The 19,867-nt window shown below is 45.5% G+C and overlaps 1 protein-coding gene across 3 annotated transcripts in view; it reads right to left on the minus strand.

Moving 5' to 3' along the window:
• Positions 1-19,867, minus strand: part of AGRN (agrin) — a 244,839-nt gene that overhangs the window by 153,175 nt on the left and 71,797 nt on the right. For 2 of the 3 annotated variants that reach the window (XM_081015949.1, XM_081015950.1), the window contains exon 3: positions 13,232-13,252. The exons of the other annotated variant lie outside the window; for it this stretch is intronic. In XM_081015949.1, coding sequence (XP_080872075.1) covers positions 13,232-13,252 — 21 coding nt within the window. The remainder of the gene's footprint in view (positions 1-13,231; positions 13,253-19,867) is intronic. 3 annotated transcript variants of the gene reach the window in all.

Below are 19,867 nucleotides of genomic sequence, written 5' to 3' on the forward strand. Positions count from 1 at the left end.
TAACCTCTGCCATTAAACCGATGACTGATGGCAGCTTTGTAAAGCTCTGTGCAGTGCGGAGAAAGTGGAGAGGGGCTGGTTGCTCTGGTCTGGCTTTTGTCTAAACAGGAGCCCCAACCCAGAAACAGAGACAGGAGCAGCGAAGAGGGAGCGCTATGAAAAATCTGACTCTGAAGGATTAGGGCTTCTTCTTCTTTTCACTCTTCCTCCCTTTTATCTATCAGCCTGGCAGCCAAGGGTGTGGTTTCACAAGTTCTACCTCACCCAGTAGACTCCATTCTATTCCCCCACCACATAGTCATTGCTGCATTGCTCAGTCCCACTGGATGCTGGTCCATTTGGGGCAAATGAGGGCACTGCCCCACCAACCTCTGGAATCTCCCACCTACTTGCCTTCTTCCTTACAAGCTGAAGGGGCTGTCAGCTTCCTCCTCCTCAGTCTCAATATTGCTCAGGTGGGAGGAGGATGGAGACAAAACTAGAATGTGTTGGCTCTGACTGTCATTAGCTCTGACTCTGCTCTGGCGCCACCTACTGTTAAGCTCCCTGCTTTCTGCCCTACCAGTCCCAATGACCGCTTCACACTACTGCTCAGTCCTGATTAATCACTTAGAGCAGGGGTCAGCAAACTTCCTTCAGCAGGGGGCCGGTCCACTGTCCCTCAAACCTTGTGGGGGGCCGGTCTATATTTTGAAAGAAATTAAAAATTAACCAATTCCTATGCCCCACAAATAACCCAGAGATGCATTTTAAATAAAAGCACACATTCTACTTATGTAAAAACACCAGGCAGGCCCCACAAATAACCCAGAGATGCATTTTAAATAAAAGCACGCATTCTACACATGTAAAAACACGCTGATTCCCGGATTGTCCGCGGGCCGGATTTAGAAGGTGATTGGGCCGGATCCAGCCCCTGGGCCTTAGTTTGCCTACCAGAGACTTAGAGATTTTTTGTTTGGGTTGTTTTGTTTTTTTTACACGTAAGCAGCATATAAATCCTACGGGATAAATAAAAGTCCTTGTTGAAAGCTCCCCCCTTACTTTAAAAAAACAACCTGTTTAGACTAGGGTTTTTTAATATCTGATAAAAAAGATATTTGGTGCTGAGCTTTGTTACTCTTTTTCAAACGTTAATAAAATCTATTTAAAAAATAATAATAAATCACCACCACCCAAAATCCTGCCTTTTAGCTTATAGAAACCCCTCTGCTGGTCTCCTGCTGCCTCAGCAAAGCCCCTTCCCTCTCATTAAGAGAGCTTCCCAGTGTGAGATTTCTGCAAACCTTTGAGATTCCTAGGGGTCTGCTGACCACCCCCTCCTGCACACAGACACTAGCAACTTGGCTGCAGAAGCACCCGCTCTCAGAAAATGAGTTTTGTTATTAGTATATGTGCTTAGGAAATCCAATTCAGCAGCCACGCTCTCCGACGGCAGGCCAGTGAGCCTGAGAGAATGGCAGTAATATCCCTGATCCCTTTCCAGCTGTGCACTGGGGTCTTTTAAAATCCAGTTTGGCTAGAGGGCTAATTGGTATTTATCCCGCAGCCCAGGCGGGCAGCATAAACAGGTTTTATGATGCCCCCTCTATCCAATCTAGCTCCCTCAAGGAACCCTGTCTGAAGTGCTAATGGGTTAACACAGAAACAGAGACACTGCACACTCTTCCTTTGCTTTTACAAGCTAATTAGCAGCATTAATGAGAAAAACAACCAAAAGGAGATGAGGGTGGGGGAAGAGTCCGTTCCTGCCCCCTTTTAGCCTGCAGGGATTTTAATGATGTCATTTAATACGGCGGCAGCAGAAAAAGGGGGCATGGGGGGGATCAGGAAGAGACAAACACCGAAGGAAGGAGAAAGGATAGCACAGTTGAGTCTAAATTCTGGGGGGAAAGCCTTCTTTATTGGCAATTGTTTTTGTGCATTCTCTGTGGAAGCCCCTAAGCAGCTGAATTCCCTCTCCACAGAGGGGCATCTGGCGCCTTCATGAAACAGCCTTGCTTCCCTGGCTTTTGATACCTGAGATACATGTTGTTGCGTGCCACCCCAATCTCCGAGTGGTGCAAGATTTCAGCGGTACCAGACGCTCACCCCAGGTGATTTCTTGAACATGGGAAGCTGGGTCCAGGGATTTAGGAGTCTGCCATCCAGATTGACTCTCCCAGACTTGGTTAAATTCTAACACCTACTAGACCCAAGAATGCATGGGAGCCTGTCACCCACAAACTCATAACAATATATTATAAAAAGGTAAAGGGACCCCTGACCATTAGGTCCAGTCATGGCCGACTCTGGGGTTGCGGCGCTCATCTCACTTTATTGGCCGAGGGAGCCGGCGTACAGCTTCCGGGTCATGTGGCCAGCATGACTAAGCCGCTTCTGGTGAACCAGAGCAGCGCACGGAAACGCCCTTTACCTTCCCGCCGGAGCGGTACCTATTTATCTACTTGCACTCTGAGGTGCTTTTGAACTTCTAGGTGGGCAGGAGCAGGGACCGAGCAACGGGAGCTCACCCCTTTGCAGGGATTCAAACCGCCGACCTTCAGATCGCCAAGTCCTAGGCTCTGTGGTTTAACCCACAGCGCCACCCGCGTCCCTAACAATATATTATAAGTATAGCTATATTAGGACTCACCCTATTTGTGATTGCCATTTGGTTCAAACTGTTTTTACTGTTGTATTTGGCACTGCTGTGACTTGCCCTGGGACTTTCTGGAGAAGAGCAGTTGATGATGATAAATTATTATTGTTAACGGCGATGATGATAATAAAATTGTAGACTCCCTCAATTAAACAGCCCCTTCCCCACCACCAAAAACCAAAGGAAATCTAGCAGGGCTGGGGAACCTGTGGACTACAACTCCCCTAATCCCCAGTAGCTAGCATGGCCGGTGGTCAGGGATGATGGGAACTGTAGTCCACAACATCTGGAGAGCACAATATTGGCTACAGTAGCAGGCAGATAAAAGTCTTTCTTTTACGCGCTTCGTTCTCTTCTGGCAGAGTAACACTGCCACCTACTGGCCTGTCAGAGATAAGACGCACCTGGATTCAACTTTGGAAAAGAGACCAGCCAATTATTTTCAAGCCAAGAAATTTTGGGAGATGAGTCCTGCCCCCACCCCATCCACCAATCCTGCAGCTCAGGGCAGCCAACATGTGAGTTAAGTTTTCTCACAGCCCCTTCCTTGACCGCAGAGGCCGGGATGGTGGCCAACTCAAACCAGACACTTTCCATTTAAAGCACGCAGACCTCCTTCCTGGCTGGAGGATTTTAGAGGCTTCTTGTTAACGGCTCGGCATAAAGGAGAAACAAGCCACAGAGGCGGCCGAGGGAGTGGAAGTGGGATTGGTCCCTTGGGGGTGCTTAGAATTAACAACAGCCTTACCATGATGGGCTGGCGGCGGGGAGGGAGGGTGTTTAAGCAGGGAACAGAATGGCGAACAATTGCCGTATATCAGGACCCTCAAGAGACAGGGTAATATAGCAAACCTAGAGTCTGAAAAAGGAATTTGCAAGCTGAATGAGAATAGAAAGCTGCATGAGACTGAGTCAGATACATAAGTCCATCTTCCTCAGTACTGCCTACGCCAGGCATAGGCAAACTCGGCCCTCCAGATGTTTTGGGACTACAACTCCCATCATCCCTGACCACTGGTCCTGTTAGCTAGGGATGATGGGAGTTGTAGTCCCAAAACATCTGGAGGGCTGTGTTTGCCTATGCCAGGGTTTCCACTGGGAGACTCTGATTGGAGGATCGAATCTGGGGGCCTTCTGCATGCCAAGCAGCTGCTCTAGCACCGAGCTATGACCCTTCCTCCCCTGGCTAGAATGCCCACCATTATTTATCCTCCCTTTCTATTTCCGATGTTCATGGCGCAAGCACCATTCCTTATGCAGCCTAAAAAACAGCGCCATCCATGGAAAAAGAGGGAGGCGTCAGTAGGCTTTGAGGAAACCCTAAGCGCTTGCAGAAGTTCACAAAATCTTCTTAAAGAGAAAACACTAAAGAGGGAGGGTAACACCCCCCCCACCCAAAAAAAAACAGCCCAATGAAGATTGAGCAGGATGGGGGGGTGAGGACAGGAAATTGGGGAGCAAGGGATAGAACGAAGAGAAGAAGGCATGGCTGGCTGGGAACGTGAACAGAAACCCTCCACAATAGTATTAATATTAATAAAGCAGTGTTAGAAACTGAGATATGAAAGCTAGGAGCTAAATGGCACCTTAAACCTAGATTACGGGAGCAACAAGGGAATGTCCAGGCACGCTTTTTTTATAACAAGAATACAAAGCTGAAAACGAATGAACTGCAGGTAAAATATTACGTTCATTTTTCACAGTGGTCTAGTCCTTCCCCTGCCCACCCCTTTAATATTCTTAAGATGGTCTCTTCTCCAGTCTTCAGAGAGTAGCTGGAAGTGGGGAGGCAGAAAAAGGTCCTCCTTTCAGAACTACCGCCCAATATCATTACTTAATGTGGATTATAAAATTTTTGCAGATATTTTGGCGAAGAGATTTAAAAAAGTGCTGTTGGAAGAGATTCATAAAGACCAAGCGGGCTTTCTCCCAGGAAGACACTTGTCTGATAATCTGAGGAATATAATTGATATTTTGGAAAAATTAGAAGTGAATATAAACACTAAAGCAGTGTTGATATTCGTAGACGCGGAGAAAGCCTTTGACAATATTTCTTGGAATTTTATGAAGAAGAATCTTCAGGGTATGGGGGTAGGCCAAGGTTTTGAGAATGGTATAAGTGCAATTTATTCAGAACAAAAGGCTAAACTAATTGTAAATAACGTTGTGACGGAAGAACTTAAAATTGAAAAAGGGACACGACAAGGTTGCCCAATTTCCCCTCTTCTTTTTGTTTCGGTCCTGGAGGTGTTGCTGAATATGATTAGAAGGGACCAGATGGTTAAAGGTATACAGGTCGGAACTAAACACTATAAATTGAGAGCATTTGCAGATGACTTAGTATTGACGTTACAGGAGCCAGAATCTAGTACAAAAAGGGTTTTAGAACTGATTCAAGAATTTGGTCAAGTGGCAGGATTTAAATTGAACAAATCAAAAACCAAGGTTTTAGAGAAAAATTTAACACCGGTTGAAAGAGAGAGGTTTCAGAATGAGACAGGGTTAACAGTGGTTAAGAAAGTTAAATACCTGGGGATTAACATGACAGCAAAAAATGGGAATTTATTTAAAGATAATTATGAAAAATGTTGGTCAGAAGTGAAAAAAGATTTAGAAATTTGGTCAAACTTGAAGCTTTCACTGCTAGGCCGTATTGCTGCGATAAAAATGAATGTATTGCCTAGAATGTTGTTTTTGTTTCAAACTTTGCAGATTGTGGACAAAATGGACTGTTTCAAGAGGTGGCAGAAAGATATTTCTAAATTTGTCTGGCAGGGCAAGAAACCTAGAATAAAATTTAAAATACTAACAGATGCAAAGGAAAGAGGTGGATTTGCCCTGCCAGACCTCAAACTTTATTATGAATCAGCAGCTTTTTGCTGGTTGAAAGAATGGCTACTTCTTGAAAACACTGACATTTTGGATTTGGAGGGTTTCAATAATGTATTTGGATGGCATGCATATTTATGGTATGATAAGGTTAAAGCACACAAAGCATTTAAAAACCACATTGTCAGGAAAGCGCTATTTAATGTTTGGATAAGATATAAGGATTTGCTAGAAAATAAAACCCCAAGGTGGCTGTCACCAATGGAAGCGAAAGCCTTGAAAAGGGTCAATATGGAGGTCAAATGGCCGAAATATTGGGAAATTTTGGAACAAGACGGAGATAGACTGAAATTGCAGAGTTTTGAAAAACTAAAAAACAAAGTGCGAGACTGGCTTCATTATTATCAAATAATGGAGGCATTTAAATTAGACAGGAAAATTGGCTTCCAGGTGGAAAAATCAAAATTAGAAACAGAATTGTTAGAACCCAATACTAAGAATCTGTCAAGAATGTATAACTTGCTGCTGAAATGGAATACTCAAGATGAAACAGTAAAATCGGCTATGATTAAATGGGCACAGGACGTAGGACATAACATTATGTTCGCTGACTGGGAACAGTTATGGACCACTGGTATGAAATTTACGGCATGTAATGCCTTAAGAGAGAATATTATGAAAATGATATACAGGTGGTACATAACCCCAGTCAAGCTTGCGAAAATTTATCACTTGCCCGATAACAAATGTTGGAAATGTAAAGAAACTGAAGGTACATTTTTTCACCTTTGGTGGACGTGCCCAAAGATTAAGGCTTTCTGGGAAATGATATATAATGAATTAAAAAAGGTATTTAAGTATACCTTCCCCAAGAAACCAGAGTCCTTTCTCCTGGGCATAGTGGGCCAAATGGTGTTAAAAAAGGATAGAACTTTCTTTATGTATGCAACAACAGCAGCAAGAATACTCATCGCAAAGTATTGGAAGACACAAGAACTTCCCACACTGGAGGAATGGCAGATGAAACTTATGGACTATATGGAATTGGCGGAAATGACTGGCAGAATCCGTGACCAGGGAGAAGAGTCGATGGAGGAAGACTGGAAGAAATTCAAAGACTATCTTCAGAAACACTGCAAAATTAAGGAATGTTAGAGTGATGTTGGATTGAAAATAAGTGGTTTCCAGCTGTACAGGTTAAAGTTAAGGATAGATTAAGATTAAAGATTAAGATTAAAGATGTTTAAAGAAATGGAAACTTGATAACAAAAGGGAAAAATTTAAAGGTATATGACATTAAGAACAAGGATTATGTTTAAAAAAGTTGAAGTTATATATATTAATATTTTATTAAATTAAAGATTGGGTTTAAAAAAGTGGAAAAGAAACTGCTGGACAAATAATGCAGATTGGAATACAAAAGAGGGAGGTATGGGGAAGTCCAGAAAATAAGTAATTTAAAATTGGGAATGGAAAAGAGAGTTTGTTTTTAATTGTTATGTTTTGTGTTTTTACTGTTAAATCTTGTATTGTTTTTTTTTTTTTTTTGTGTGTGTGTGTGTTGCTTTTCTTTTTTCTTTGCTTAAAACCTTAATAAAAAATTATTAAAAAAAAAAGAAAAGAAAAAGGTCCTCCTTTCCTTCCACTCTGCAGTTTTAATCTGAAATCTTAGGCGCAGTACTGCGCCCGGAACTCAGAAACTACTCACGCTAATGAAAATCCCTGTCGCAAAATGCGCCTAGAACAATGGGAGTTTCGGACACTGTCATAAAGCATTTCTGAGTGTGACTCTCCATGGTCTTCAGCAGAGAAAGGTCTTCTTAATCACCTCCTGAGGTGAGATAGCTCAGCTGGTGGAGCATGAGATTCTTAATCTCAGGGCTGTCTGTCCGAGCCCTACACTGGGCAAAATATTCCTGAATGGCAGGGGGCTAGACTAGGTGGGGTTTTTTGGTCCCTTCCATCTCTAAAATTCTATGATTCTGTAATTCCTACCTGATCCCTTTTAACTTCAGATGCTTTTCCACTAAGCTTCCTTTAAGGAAGTGGTTCTCAAACTTTCTTCTCCAGGCCACATTTCAGAATGAAAATTTGTTTGTGACATACCAATTTTTTTAAAAAACTAAGAAATACATTGGAAAACAAAAAGAAACAACAACTAGCTGTGCTTGATTTATAACCTAGAACACAACTGCTTTAGAATATGATCATGGGACATCCAGAAAGTATAAAACAATGCACCTACGTTAAGAACAAGAATCATTCCCAAAATATAATTATAAACAAGCCTCTTACATAGGTATATATACCTTAAGTATGTATACAAACTCAATGAGAGGTGTGAGCTTGCTTTTGCCAAGTAATATCCTTTATATTCGGTCTAATTTGAGACTAACAAACTCTCATCTCCTCCTCAAGACAAAGAAGCCTTTCTTTTATCTGATCTTTTATTTGCCAGAGCTGAAAATCTCTGTTCACAACAATATGTGGGCCACTGGCCTGATCCAGCAGGTTCTTCTTATGCTTCTATTAAAAAATATTAACAGTCAACAAACCACAAGCCACCGGCAAAAAGCGAAGAAGAAAAAGAGAAGCATTCTGTCCTTCAACCAGAAGAGAGTGCTATTGAATTCCACTACACTTTCTTGCATAGATATGTATTCAGCTAAGGGAAAGTTATTTTCGAATGTGCAGGTTTTCAAGGTTGGCCGAGTGGAATGAAACTTTCCAGTCTCCTGGAGAAACCCAGAGGCTTAGTGATGCAACTGAGGAGGGATAGGGAGAGGGGCTTCATGGACACAATACGCTTAAAGCACCCACACTCAAAATCATGGTAACTGTAGTTTGTTAAGAGTGCTAGAAGCTGTAGCTCTGTGAGGGCATAAACTGCAGTTCCCAAGATTCTTTGCCAGGGCGGCTGGGCAGGTGGGGGCTGAATGAGCTTTAAATGTATGGTTTGCACACAGACTAGGAAGTTAGAGCACACAATCGACTTCTTATAGTCTGGAGGTCAAGCACTCTGGAAAATAGTAATCTGCTTAGTACATGAGTGAGAAGGCTCCACCCTTAGGCTAAAATGTGGCCCTTCAAACCTTTGCATCCGGTCCTGGGCTGCACACCCAGCCCTGCTCTGTGCTTTTGCCAAGCCAGAAAATGTCCTTGACTTGTGAGGATCCATCGTTGCTCACCTCTGGAGGGGGGGGGGTGTACACAACACTGGCTTTTTCATAGTTAGAATGGAGCCTCCTATACAATGCTAAACAATCAAATCTATTCTTCTATCCCCTTTTGCCTTGGCCCCAGCCATGCAGCCCCCAGAAGACTAACCACCAGGGAGCATGGCCAGTAGTGCTTTTCCAGATCCCCCCAGATGTTAAATTACCGTATTTTTTGCTCTATAAGACTCACTTTTCCCCCCCTAAAAAGTAAGGGGAAATGTGTGTGCGTCTTATGGAGCGAATGCAGGCTGCGCAGCTATCCCAGAAGCCAGAACAGCAAGAGGGATTGCTGCTTTCACTGGGCAGCAATCCCTCTTGCTGTTCTGGCTTCTGAGATTCAGAATATTTTTTTTCTTGTTTTCCTCCTCCAAAAACTAGGTGCGTCTTGTGGTCTGGTGCGTCTTATAGAGCGAAAAATACGGTAGCTTAACGCCTCTCTCCCCCAACTGGCTGATATGTATATAAGCCCTTCTGGATCGGGGGAATCCCCATCAAAGTTGGTGTGGCATGGAATCGAACCCTGTCAGAAGTGTTCGCTGTGCCAAACTGGGCAGCCAGACTGCAGTGGAGACTGGTCCTTTAGGCGAAATGGGGAGGTCACTGCCCTACAGACCTCAGTCTGCCCTCAGCCAGATACCCCACCTGCATGCTTTTTTTACTTACAACCAGTCTAATGGCGTGGCCTTGAATGTGTTGCACATGAGGGTGCAGTTGGGGTAACTTCCTGGCACTCTGCACTAAATCCTGAAGAACTTCATCTTTCACTCTGAAAAGCTTAAGTTCCCAGCCATCATGGATGCAGAAATAGTCTTGAAAATTAGGTAGGGCAATTCTGGGTTCAATGCGGCGAGTAGCGCACTGCCCCCTCCCTGCATCAAGCAGAGCCAGAGTTTTAAGCATTTTCTGCACGTATTTGCATTATTTGCAAAATTCCAGCAGGTTGCTGAGTTTGACGATTTTTGGAACTTGGATCTCAGTGCAGAATCCCTCCCCACCCCCCGCGCTTTCAAGCACAGGCTATGCATCACCCTTGGCTTCCTTGCTGGCATAACACCCAAATACCAAGCAAGGAATTAAAAGCATTAAAAAGACAAATTGGAGTGGCTTGCCTCTGGGGGTGAGCTCAGAGCACCAGCGGCAATGCGGCATTTAGCAATCCAGAAAGCAAAGAGTATTTTGATTGTGGCACCCTCAGAAAGCGGGCGACTCGGTTCAGGGGCGGCTTGTGGGCCGGTTAAACAGCTTCCATGGGCCACTTCCGGCCCATGGGCATTAGGTTGCCGACCCCTGGTATAGCATCTGCTTTGCACGCAGGTCTTGGGTTCAATCTCTAGGGAGCGCTAGGAAAGTTCCCTGCCCAAAACCCCAAAGAGCTTTTGTCAGGCAGTGTAGACAATACTGAACTAGATGGTAAAGGTAAAAGACCCCTGGATGGTTAAGTCCAGTCAAAGGTGACTGTGGGGTTGCAGAGCTCATCTCGCTTCAGGCCGAGGGAGCCGGTGTTTGTCCACAGAAAGCTTTCCGGGTCATGTGGCCAGCAGGACTAAACCATTTCTAGTGCAATGGAACACCATGACAGAAATCAGAGTGCACGGAAACACCGTTTACCTTCTCACTGCAGTGGTACCTATTTCTCTATTTGAACTGGTGTGCTTTCGAACTGCTAGGTTGGCAGAAGCTGGGACACAGCAACGGGAGCTCGCTCCGTCATGCAGATTCAAACCACCGACCTTCTGATCAGCAAGCCCAAGACGCTCAGTGGTTCAGACCACAGTGCCACCCGCATCCCTACTGAACTAGATGGACTTAAACAGTATACTGGTCTGCTTTGCAGTGTGAACACTGTATTGTCTATACTGACTAGCAGGGACCCTTCGGAGTTTCAAGATGCCGGGGATTGAACCTGAGACCTCCTTCATGCTGAAAAAAATATTTTACCCCTGAGCTATGGGGCACATGTTTTGCTGGAGGGATGGTCTGCCTTGCTTCAGACACTAGGAGGCACCGTTTCATGTACCAGCCTGGTCCACCTGCCTGGAGTCCCTTATCGGGAGGGTGTGTGTGTGTGTGTGTGTGTGTGTGTGTGTGCTGGAAACCCTGCAAGCTGCAGTCGCCCACCGGATAAAAGCAAAGGCATGTGAAACGCTTTGCAGAGAAGCAAGACATAACTTGGCAGAGCCGGTCAGATTCCAAATTCCAGTCCTCGCATGCCAGCCATATCTGCAGCGGCTGAACAAAGGGACCGACAGTTTATTCCTTCTCTTCAAAGCCAGTTGCTCCACCACACACACACACACACTCCCTTGGCATCCTGGGATTCCCAGAGCTGGGGTTCCCGGGATGAACGGGCCACGGGCCAGGTTTGGGCCAACGGTGTGTCACACCCTCCCACTTGCCCTCTGTGCCTCCTGCCCTCTTGTTCCAAGAGCTCGGATATCCTGGTTTTAAAGACAGTGTTGGAGCAACAACCTCTCGCACTGTTTGGGTAGGCTGGGGGGGGGGCTGTAAATAAGAGGGGAGTAATTCAGCAGGAAAAAGCCCAGACGTTGGCATGTGGGGAATCTAAAAGGGCTAACTTCCAGTCCAGGGCAGGGAACCTTTTCCGTGCCAAGGGCCGGATTTCATTCTCAGCAACCTTCAGGGGGCCAAGTGGGTGGAGCAATGGATGTAAATCTCACCTCTGCAGTAGGCCAGTTTCTACACACACCCTTCTCTATCCTATCAAGGGCTGTATCCAAGCCAAGCAAAAGCACGCAAGAGCAGGGCTGGTGAAGGATGTGACTTGGGGAAGAGTCGTGAGAGCCAGATAAAGAGGCCCCTGAGGTTCCACTGTTCTAGTCCTTATGGATGGAACGACAGGGAGCAGGGGCATAGGAAGCGGGATGCAGCCGGCCCCGGGTGCCATCCCTGAGGGGGTAACAAAATGGAATACTGCCGGGAGGGTGGCACTTACCATGGGGCCTGGCCTGTAGCATGCCTGAGCCACACATCTCTCCTGGGAGTGACGTGGTGGCTCGGGGCCCTGCGCTGCCCGAAATGGCAGCATGGGGCTTGCGTCTGCCCGGTAGACTCTGTGGGCAGCTCGCCACAGCACCCCCCTGGTCGGATCGCCACAGCGGCCCCATGCGCGGATGGCGGCTCGCCCCCGCCGCTCCGGGTGCCGGAGCACCTAGCGGACAGGGTGTCTCATCCCTGTTCTACCTGGAGATGCTGTTGGGGATTGAACCTGTGTCCTTCTGCACCCAAAGCAGATGCTCCACCCTTAGGCAGCAAGGCCTTCTATCTACACCATGAGTGCTATGCTGTCTCCCCTTCATCTAATTTTTCTTCTCCAAGTTTACATGCCCAAATGGTTCAAAACATTCCGTATCAGTTTCCAGAGGCCCTCGTCATCCGAAGTTCCCACCATTAAGGATGAAAACAAATGCAAAAAAACTTTCATTTCTGCATATAACAAGCAAACAGCAGCAGATTAGGAATTATGCCTTCTCCAGAAAGCAAGCTGTAGAGGAAGGAGAGACAAGCTGTCCACTGTCAGAGGAAGGAGGCCTCTGAATGTCAGCGGCTGGGAATCACATGGAGGGGGGAGCGCTTTCACACTCTGGGTTTTCCAGAAGAGCATTTGGATGTCCGCTGTGGGGGGAAAGGATGCTGGACAAGATGGGCCTGACCCTGCAGGGCCCTTCTGGAGGTCTTAAGCATTTTCTAACATTACAAATCAGTGTTTATTTTGTTCTTTCACATCAGGCCCACAACATTCACTCATTAATTTATTTTAAAATATATCAAAAAAGTTCCCCCAATGAATTCCATCAATCCTCCCCCCCCCCCACTTAAATGTGTTATAATCTCTAAGACCGATACTTATTAAACAGCAACAAGCAATTAAAGCAATTAAAAATAAAAAACCCTGCCCACTATTTTCTGATAAATTGGTTGCCCTAATGAAGATGGTTCCTTAAAATGGGTTTTGGAACTCATCTTGAAAAAAGCATTTTTATCCTGTGGTTGACAAAAAGAGCAATACCTCCTTCAGTAACTGCTGTAAGTATCAACTGAAAACAAAGTACACCTCTCTTCTTCAGACAAACCATTTCTCATAATCAATGTACTCAATTCATTAACCAGCAAATGGACTAAGAGCGCAGCCCTATGCTTGCCTACTCAAATATAAGCCCATTGAGTTCAATGGGGCTTAATCTCAGGTTAAGAGTAGACACAGTTGCAGTTTTAACACTCATAAGATCAACCAAACCAAGGTTCTTGGGTTGCTCAAGAGCCCTTTTTCACACCCATTAGTTCACTAGGCTGTATAACAACCTTGCAAGGTAGGCCAGAATTATATTCTCCACACTGCAAATGGGGAGGGAGAAAGCTAAGCGGGGAGAGAGAGATGAATTTTGAACTGAGAGTCTCTTGGATCAGAGCCCAGCCTCTATGTCACTAGTTGAACAAGTCTGGAAAAAGAGCTATGAGCTGATACCCCATTAAAGGATAAATGGATTGACTAATGAAGGAGTCTGAGAACAATGCCAGCACTTACCAGCAAGAAGTCTCTTATGTTCTTTAGAAAGCAGGGGAAGGGAGAAAGGGAAGAAGAAAAAGGAGAAAATAAGGCATTAGAACAGAAAGGACCAATGACGGCCATTCCAAACATGCATACAAGCAAAAGAGCCCGACAGAGCATGCCAAAGATCTATCAAGAACAGTACCCAGTTTCCAACAGAGGACAGCCAGAGAGATGCCTGTGGGAAGCTATTTGTCTCCTCACAAATGCCCACCCCTGCCCAAAGGCTTTTTAAAAAGACACTTGATTAATTATTAGGATAAAGACAAAATACAGTGGTGCCTCGCAAGACGAAATTAATTCGTTCCGTGAGTTTTTTCGTCTAGCGAATTTTTCGTCTTGCGAAGCACGGTGTCGGGAAAGTTTTGGAAAAGCTTCAAAAATCACCAAAGTCTTCAAAAACCTCAAAAAAGGCTACGACACCACGTTCTATGAGTTGCTCCTCGAAGTCAAGTCGCAACTGTATTAACAGTGTTAAGAAAAAGGAAACAAACTTGCAAGACGTTTTCGTCTTGCGAAGCAAGCCCATAGGGAAATTCGTCTTGCGAAGCAGCTCAAAAAACGCAAAACCCTTTCGTCTAGCGAGTTTTTCGTCTTGCGAGGCATTCGTCTTGCGGGGCACCACTGTACAAACAACAGCAAACATACTGATACAAAAAGAGAAAAAAGGAAAACTGAGACGAATAAGAGGGAAGGGGGAGGAGGAAAAGAATACCCTCCATTAATCCTTGTGATGCATCTTTTATAATCACAATCCAAGGAACTGAGAAAACACTTTATCTGCAAACTTAATTGGACCATTGTGGCTCTATGTTCCATCTCTGTTGTATATCAAACAGCATTAGGAAGCTGGACCAGGTGGGTCTTTTGACCTGAACCAGCAGTCAGTCTCTTAAGTTCTTTGTGTGCAATAACGAGGAAAGAAGATATCTGGAGTTCTCAGAAAAGAAAGCAACCCGTTCCTAGTAACTCATTGTGTTAAAAAAAAATATAATAACATGTGAAACTCACGACAAAATGCTCCAGTTCAGGGTTCCAGCCAGCCATGCCTGCTTCCTCTCCACTCCATTCCATCTCCTCCCTCTCCCCGCCCCACAATAATCACTCAGCATTCTGTGACCACTGAACCTGCTCAGTTAGGCTGCCTTCGGAGTGTCTCATTCATTGGGGGGTTCCCCTGCTTTAAAGAATTTTTAACTTTTGCAAACCTCAGAGTTTTTCTTAACCCTGATGATGATATCTCTCAGGTTAGGTTGGATTGGGTTTGGGTGGTACAGTTTTGGCTACATAACAATCCACAATTGGAGAATGAGATCTCTATTTGTATATGTAGCCTTCTCAGAGCTGATCTCCAACAAATTCTATAGGAAGCTGCCTTATAATGAGTCAGAACATTGGACCATCTAGCTCAGCACTCTCCAGGGTTTCAGGCAGGAATCTCTCCCTGAAGACTGAACCTGGGACCTTCTGCGTGCAATGCTAATGGCTCTACCACTGAGCTACAGTCCTTGCAATCAGAAGGCCTTAATATGCAGGTACTGTTTCACTCCGTATTGCACTTATTACCAGATACTTTCCAAGAGTGTCAGGCAGAATCTCTCCCAGCTCCACCTGGGAGATGCCAGGGATTGAACCTGAGACCTTCTGCAAGCAAAGCAGATGTTCTGCCACTGGATTCCAACTTCCATCCTCCCATTTTTTTAAAAAATAATAATCCAGCCATTTAATCAGGAGCAGCTTTTTAGTTAACTGTGAGAGCTGTGCATTACAAGTCCTGCTTTACGCCCCTGGTTGCCATCTTCCAATCTGGATTGCAAATCTCCTGGGCTCAAGAAGTTTCTGCACGCCATCCTATCCCTGACAGAATGAAAGGAAAAAACGAATTCAGAGCAGACGGTCAATGAAGTACTGAGCCCGCAGCTCCAACAGCCCAGCCTCTAAAAGACTGCCTGGAGCTCAAATAGCTCGAATGAAGATTTTCATTTTTATTTTTAGTGGGATGGTATTCCCTAGTTCCTGAGGTATTGGCATTATGTATGCTGGAGCAGTTGCTACAGGAAATGCGGGGGTGGGGTGGCAACCCTCTGGCCAGGGGGTCCTGCACCCTCCCGGGCGCCAGGCGGATAATGCCAGCAGCCTCCCAGACAAGAGGCTGAGCAAACGGGCGAACGTGACTTTGGAAGAGTCACAAACCGATGATGAGGGAAGGGAGGAGAACCTCCCAAATTGACCTTCCAAGCCTCCAGTGAGGACGCCTGCCAAGTCAATGATGCAATGCTGCTGGCAACCCGTGCCACTTCCCGTGCCATGGGCTTTGGGCTAGGATTATGGTGGCTTAAAATATCCCAGACCAGTAGGGTTATTTTTGGGATGGGGTGGAAGAATGAATAGGTTCTTTTGAGAGTTTGTGTGTGCGTGTGAGAGAGGAGAAGGATGCTGTTTCATGAGCACATACAAAAGATGAGTGATTTAAAAACAGACCAGAACCGTCACCGGATTAACATAATGACCAGCAAGCTACCGGCAATGGCCCGTGGGCTGACACTGAGTCAGACCACTGGGTCCCTCTCGCAACTCACAGAGAACCCCCAATAAAAGAGAAGCAAAAGCTTCAGCAGAAACAGCTCAGGGAAAACTTGCAGATTGTTGGGAGAGATTCCAGTCCCACCCCACCCCAGTCCTTGCTCTGAATCAAAGGAGATTGTGATCTTGGTCTTAAAATCTGAGCTGTTTTGAGCATCTCTGGCTGGACAGGAACCTTCTAAACCAAACAAGGGGGGCAGATCAAAGGCCCATGTCTATCCCAAACACAGGAGGCATTGCAGATGGCCCTTTCTCACGGGTTCCCAAACTCTCCCCCCACCCACCCACCCACCCACCCACCCACCACTTGAAATTTGCTAAGGGTCTTGGCAGACCACTTAATGACTTTCCTGCCTCTTGTAGGAAATGTAATGGGCTGCAACTGTGTGTGATTTTTAAATCACACTATAATTGCTTTCTTTCTGTCTTCTGTTGCTCCGCCCACCAACCCCGATGTCATTCCCCCCACATTAACCCACTTGGAGCAGCAACTCACAAAGAGGGCAGGGCCAACACCTGGGGCAGTGGGATTATTTAGGGGGGCCCTAAGAGGCAAGGGAGAGATGAAGGTGTAAATGAATATCAGGCTTTGAAAAGCTGGTATGACTGGATCAAGTTCATAACTTTTGTTGAATTAATTAAACTACACAGTTTTAATTGGATTTTGAATAAAGGCACAATTAATTGTTACCGCGTTTATTGTGCCATTATCTTCCTTAGTGGGTTGTGCAAACCGCTATTTCTCTTTTTATAGGGAAAGGCGGGGGCACTGGAGATGAGTTCATGAAACCAAAGGGGTGGTGGCCCAAAAATGTTTGGCTCTTCCCAACCCCATTTTTTCATGCAAATAGAGGATTGTGATGTGCCACTACAAATCCTCCAGTGGGGACTGTGTAGAGTTTCAGGCAGGGGACATGCCCAACTCTACCTGGAGATTGGACCTGGGACCCTCTGCATGCAAAGCAGGTGCTCTAACCACTGAGCTACGGCCCTTCCCCATAGATCCTTGCCCCTGCTTCGTCCTGGCCCATCTCTATCCAAGCCTGGAAAAAAAGCAAGTCTCAAAGTCAATGAACTTGTCCTTGAAACAGAAGCACAATTCTCTCCCCACGTAATTCTCTTTCTTTTTAATTGCATTTATCTATATTGCACACATTAAAACAAAAAATACTTTCCTTGCAGTCTCTTTATCTTGACACCTGCGCTTTCTGAGCAGAATAGCAATGAAAGCTGGGGGGGGCAGGGGGGGAAAGGCAGAATCAAAGGGGAGTTTAGATCTACCAGCACTCAAAGGAGGTTCAGATGCTGCCAGGGTTGAATTCTGTCTGGACTGCACTTCTTTTCTAAAGCAAGTGGGAGAAGAGATGGGAAGGAGATGAAAGAAGTGCAAAATCAGAGAGAACATAAGAAGAGCCTCCCTGCTGGATCCGGGCAAAGGACCGTCCAGTTCAGCATCCTGTTCTCACAGTGGCCAACCACAGTTGCCCCAAGGGGAAGCCTGAAAGCTGGACCACTTGGGATTCCCTGCAACTGGTGCTACTGCCTCCAACAATGAAGGCAGAAGATGAATCCTTGGGATAGCTCAATTGGTAGAGCATGAGACTTAATCTCAGGATTGTGGGTTCGAGTCCCATGTTGGGCATAAGATTCCTGCACTGCAGGAGTTGAACTGAATGACCCTCTTGGTCCCTCCCAACCCTACAATTCTACTATCCTATAGCCATTGTGACTAGTAGCCAATGATAGCCTGGTCCTCTGTGAATTTGTCAAATTCCTTTTAAAGCCAGTCAAGAAAAGTATGAAACAGGAATGGAATTTACAACATGTTATGGCTTAAAAAAAACACCTATTATAAGATGAGATAGGAAATGGCATTTAACCCCAAAGAAGCTAATTCAAATGTACAAAAAATGTGTAAATACTTGAAATCTTTGGCAGGCTTTGCACAATTCGGACGAACTATAATATGCAGTTGATTAAGACATTTTAAGGACCCACAGAGGGGAGGATGGAAGTCCTAAGATTTGGAAGAATCTTGTTTTTATTTTAAAATTTTATTTGTGTTAAGTGTGTAACTTAATTTGTAAAATCAATAAAAATTATTTTAAAAAACAACAACAAATGTACAAAAGTGCATCAAACAAGGGATGGAAATGTAAGGACTGTGAGGGGTCATTGTATCATAGGTGGTGGACCTGCAGGAAGGCAGAGGTCTTTTGGGACATGATATATAATGAAATTAACAGAAGTTTTAAAGGGACATTTCCCCAAGAGGCCAGAATCCTTCCTGCTGGATATTCTAGACAGCGAAATCCGAAAGAAAGCCTCAACGCCTATTTATGTACAGTATGTGACCTCAGCAGCAAGGATTCTCTATGCTCAGAAATGGAAGGAGGGGAGAACACCCTCAGTGGGTTGATGAAAATCTTGGAATATGCAGAGATGGCAAAATTGACAGCACTGATAAAAGATACAAATTTATAATCTTTTAAAGAAGACGGGAAACCCTTTCTAGTTATATAAAAAGTCATTTCTCTTATGCAAAGACCTAGGTAACGGTAAAAAAAGGTAAAGGACCCATAGACAGTTAAGTCCAGTCAATGGTGACTATGGGGTTGTGGCGTTCATCTTGCTTTCAGGCCGAGGGAGCCAGCATTTTGTCCCCAGACAGCTTTCCGGGTCATGTGGCCAACATGACTAAACCACTTCTGGCGCAACGGGACACCATGACAGAAACCAGAGCGCTCAGAAACACCATTTACCTTCCTGCCACAGCATTACCTATTTATCTACTTGCAATGGCATGCTTTCAAACTTCTAGGTGATCCAGCAGGGCTTTCCTTACGGTCTTATTCATTGCGATCTCCTTGGATGGCTTCAAAAGGGGATTAGATAAAATTCATAGAGGGTAAGGCTACCAATGGCTGCTGGTCATGGTGGCTGCCCACTATCTACAGCGCAGTCCGCCTCTTGAAACTGGGAATCACAAGTGGGAAGAGAGTTGCTCTTGTATTTGGGTCCTGCTGGCAGGTTTTCCCAGGCATCTGGTTGGCCACTGTGAGAACAAGATGCTGGAGGTGGTAGACCTTTTGACTTGATCCAGCAGCCAGGCTCTTCTGACTGTCTCAAACCCCTCCAAAAGATTCTCTTTTGTTTTTTTCCTGCTCCAGACTGGTTCCTTATAACACATGCACACCCTTTCCCCTCAAACAACCAGAAGGCAGGCAAAAGCCCTCTGCTTCTTGTAAAACTACAGAGCAATTAGACCCATTCCACCTGCTAGCATACGCATATCAATCAACTGGCAAGCGATCAACATAGGCCTATAAATCACACCCCCTCTCTGGAGGAGGGTGCGATTTTTTTGGAAAGGTTGGAGGGGAGGGGAGTGTTGATGAATTGCTTTGGCTTGGAGGGTTAAGGTGTGCTCCTTTCCGAAGAGAAAAGCCTGTTCGCTTCTCGCAAGGAGCTGACGGCCAAAACCAACTGCAGGCAAAACATTCAGCGCTGTAACAGAGCCGCCTCTGAAGGCCTCCAGAATTGGAAACAGACTTGTCGGAAGTGTCTCGTTAGGCATAATTGCTTTGCAAGGATTTGAGGTTTCCCTTCTGAGCCATCGACACCAGGATATCCCGCCCCGCCCCCCTGAATTGAGCATGAGCCCCTGTCTACTTTGGGGGTGGGCAGGCAAAGTATCTGCCTAGCTAGTGGGGGGGGGGCAGAAACAAGAGGGACACTGTTGCTTTAAAATACAAGGCTGGCCAAATACCCGGGCGCAATATTTTTCCCGGATTCATCAGCTGAGTTCTGAGCCACAAATTCTTCAAAGGGAATTTCCAGCTTCATTAGGGGTGTCAGCAAAAGGGGAAAAAAGAGAAGACCACCCTCCCAAATTTGTGGAAATCAAAAGGGTCCCACCCACCCAGCCCTACCCTCTGTGTGTGTGTGTGTGTTTAGGAAATCACAGACTTCAGCAGAAGCCCTGGGCAACAAGAGGTGGGTTTCACACACCTACCCTCTTTTGCTAGC

This window comes from Podarcis pityusensis (genome assembly GCF_964106645.2).
Source record: "Podarcis pityusensis genome assembly, chromosome: 8".
Lineage (NCBI taxonomy): Eukaryota > Metazoa > Chordata > Lepidosauria > Squamata > Lacertidae > Podarcis > Podarcis pityusensis.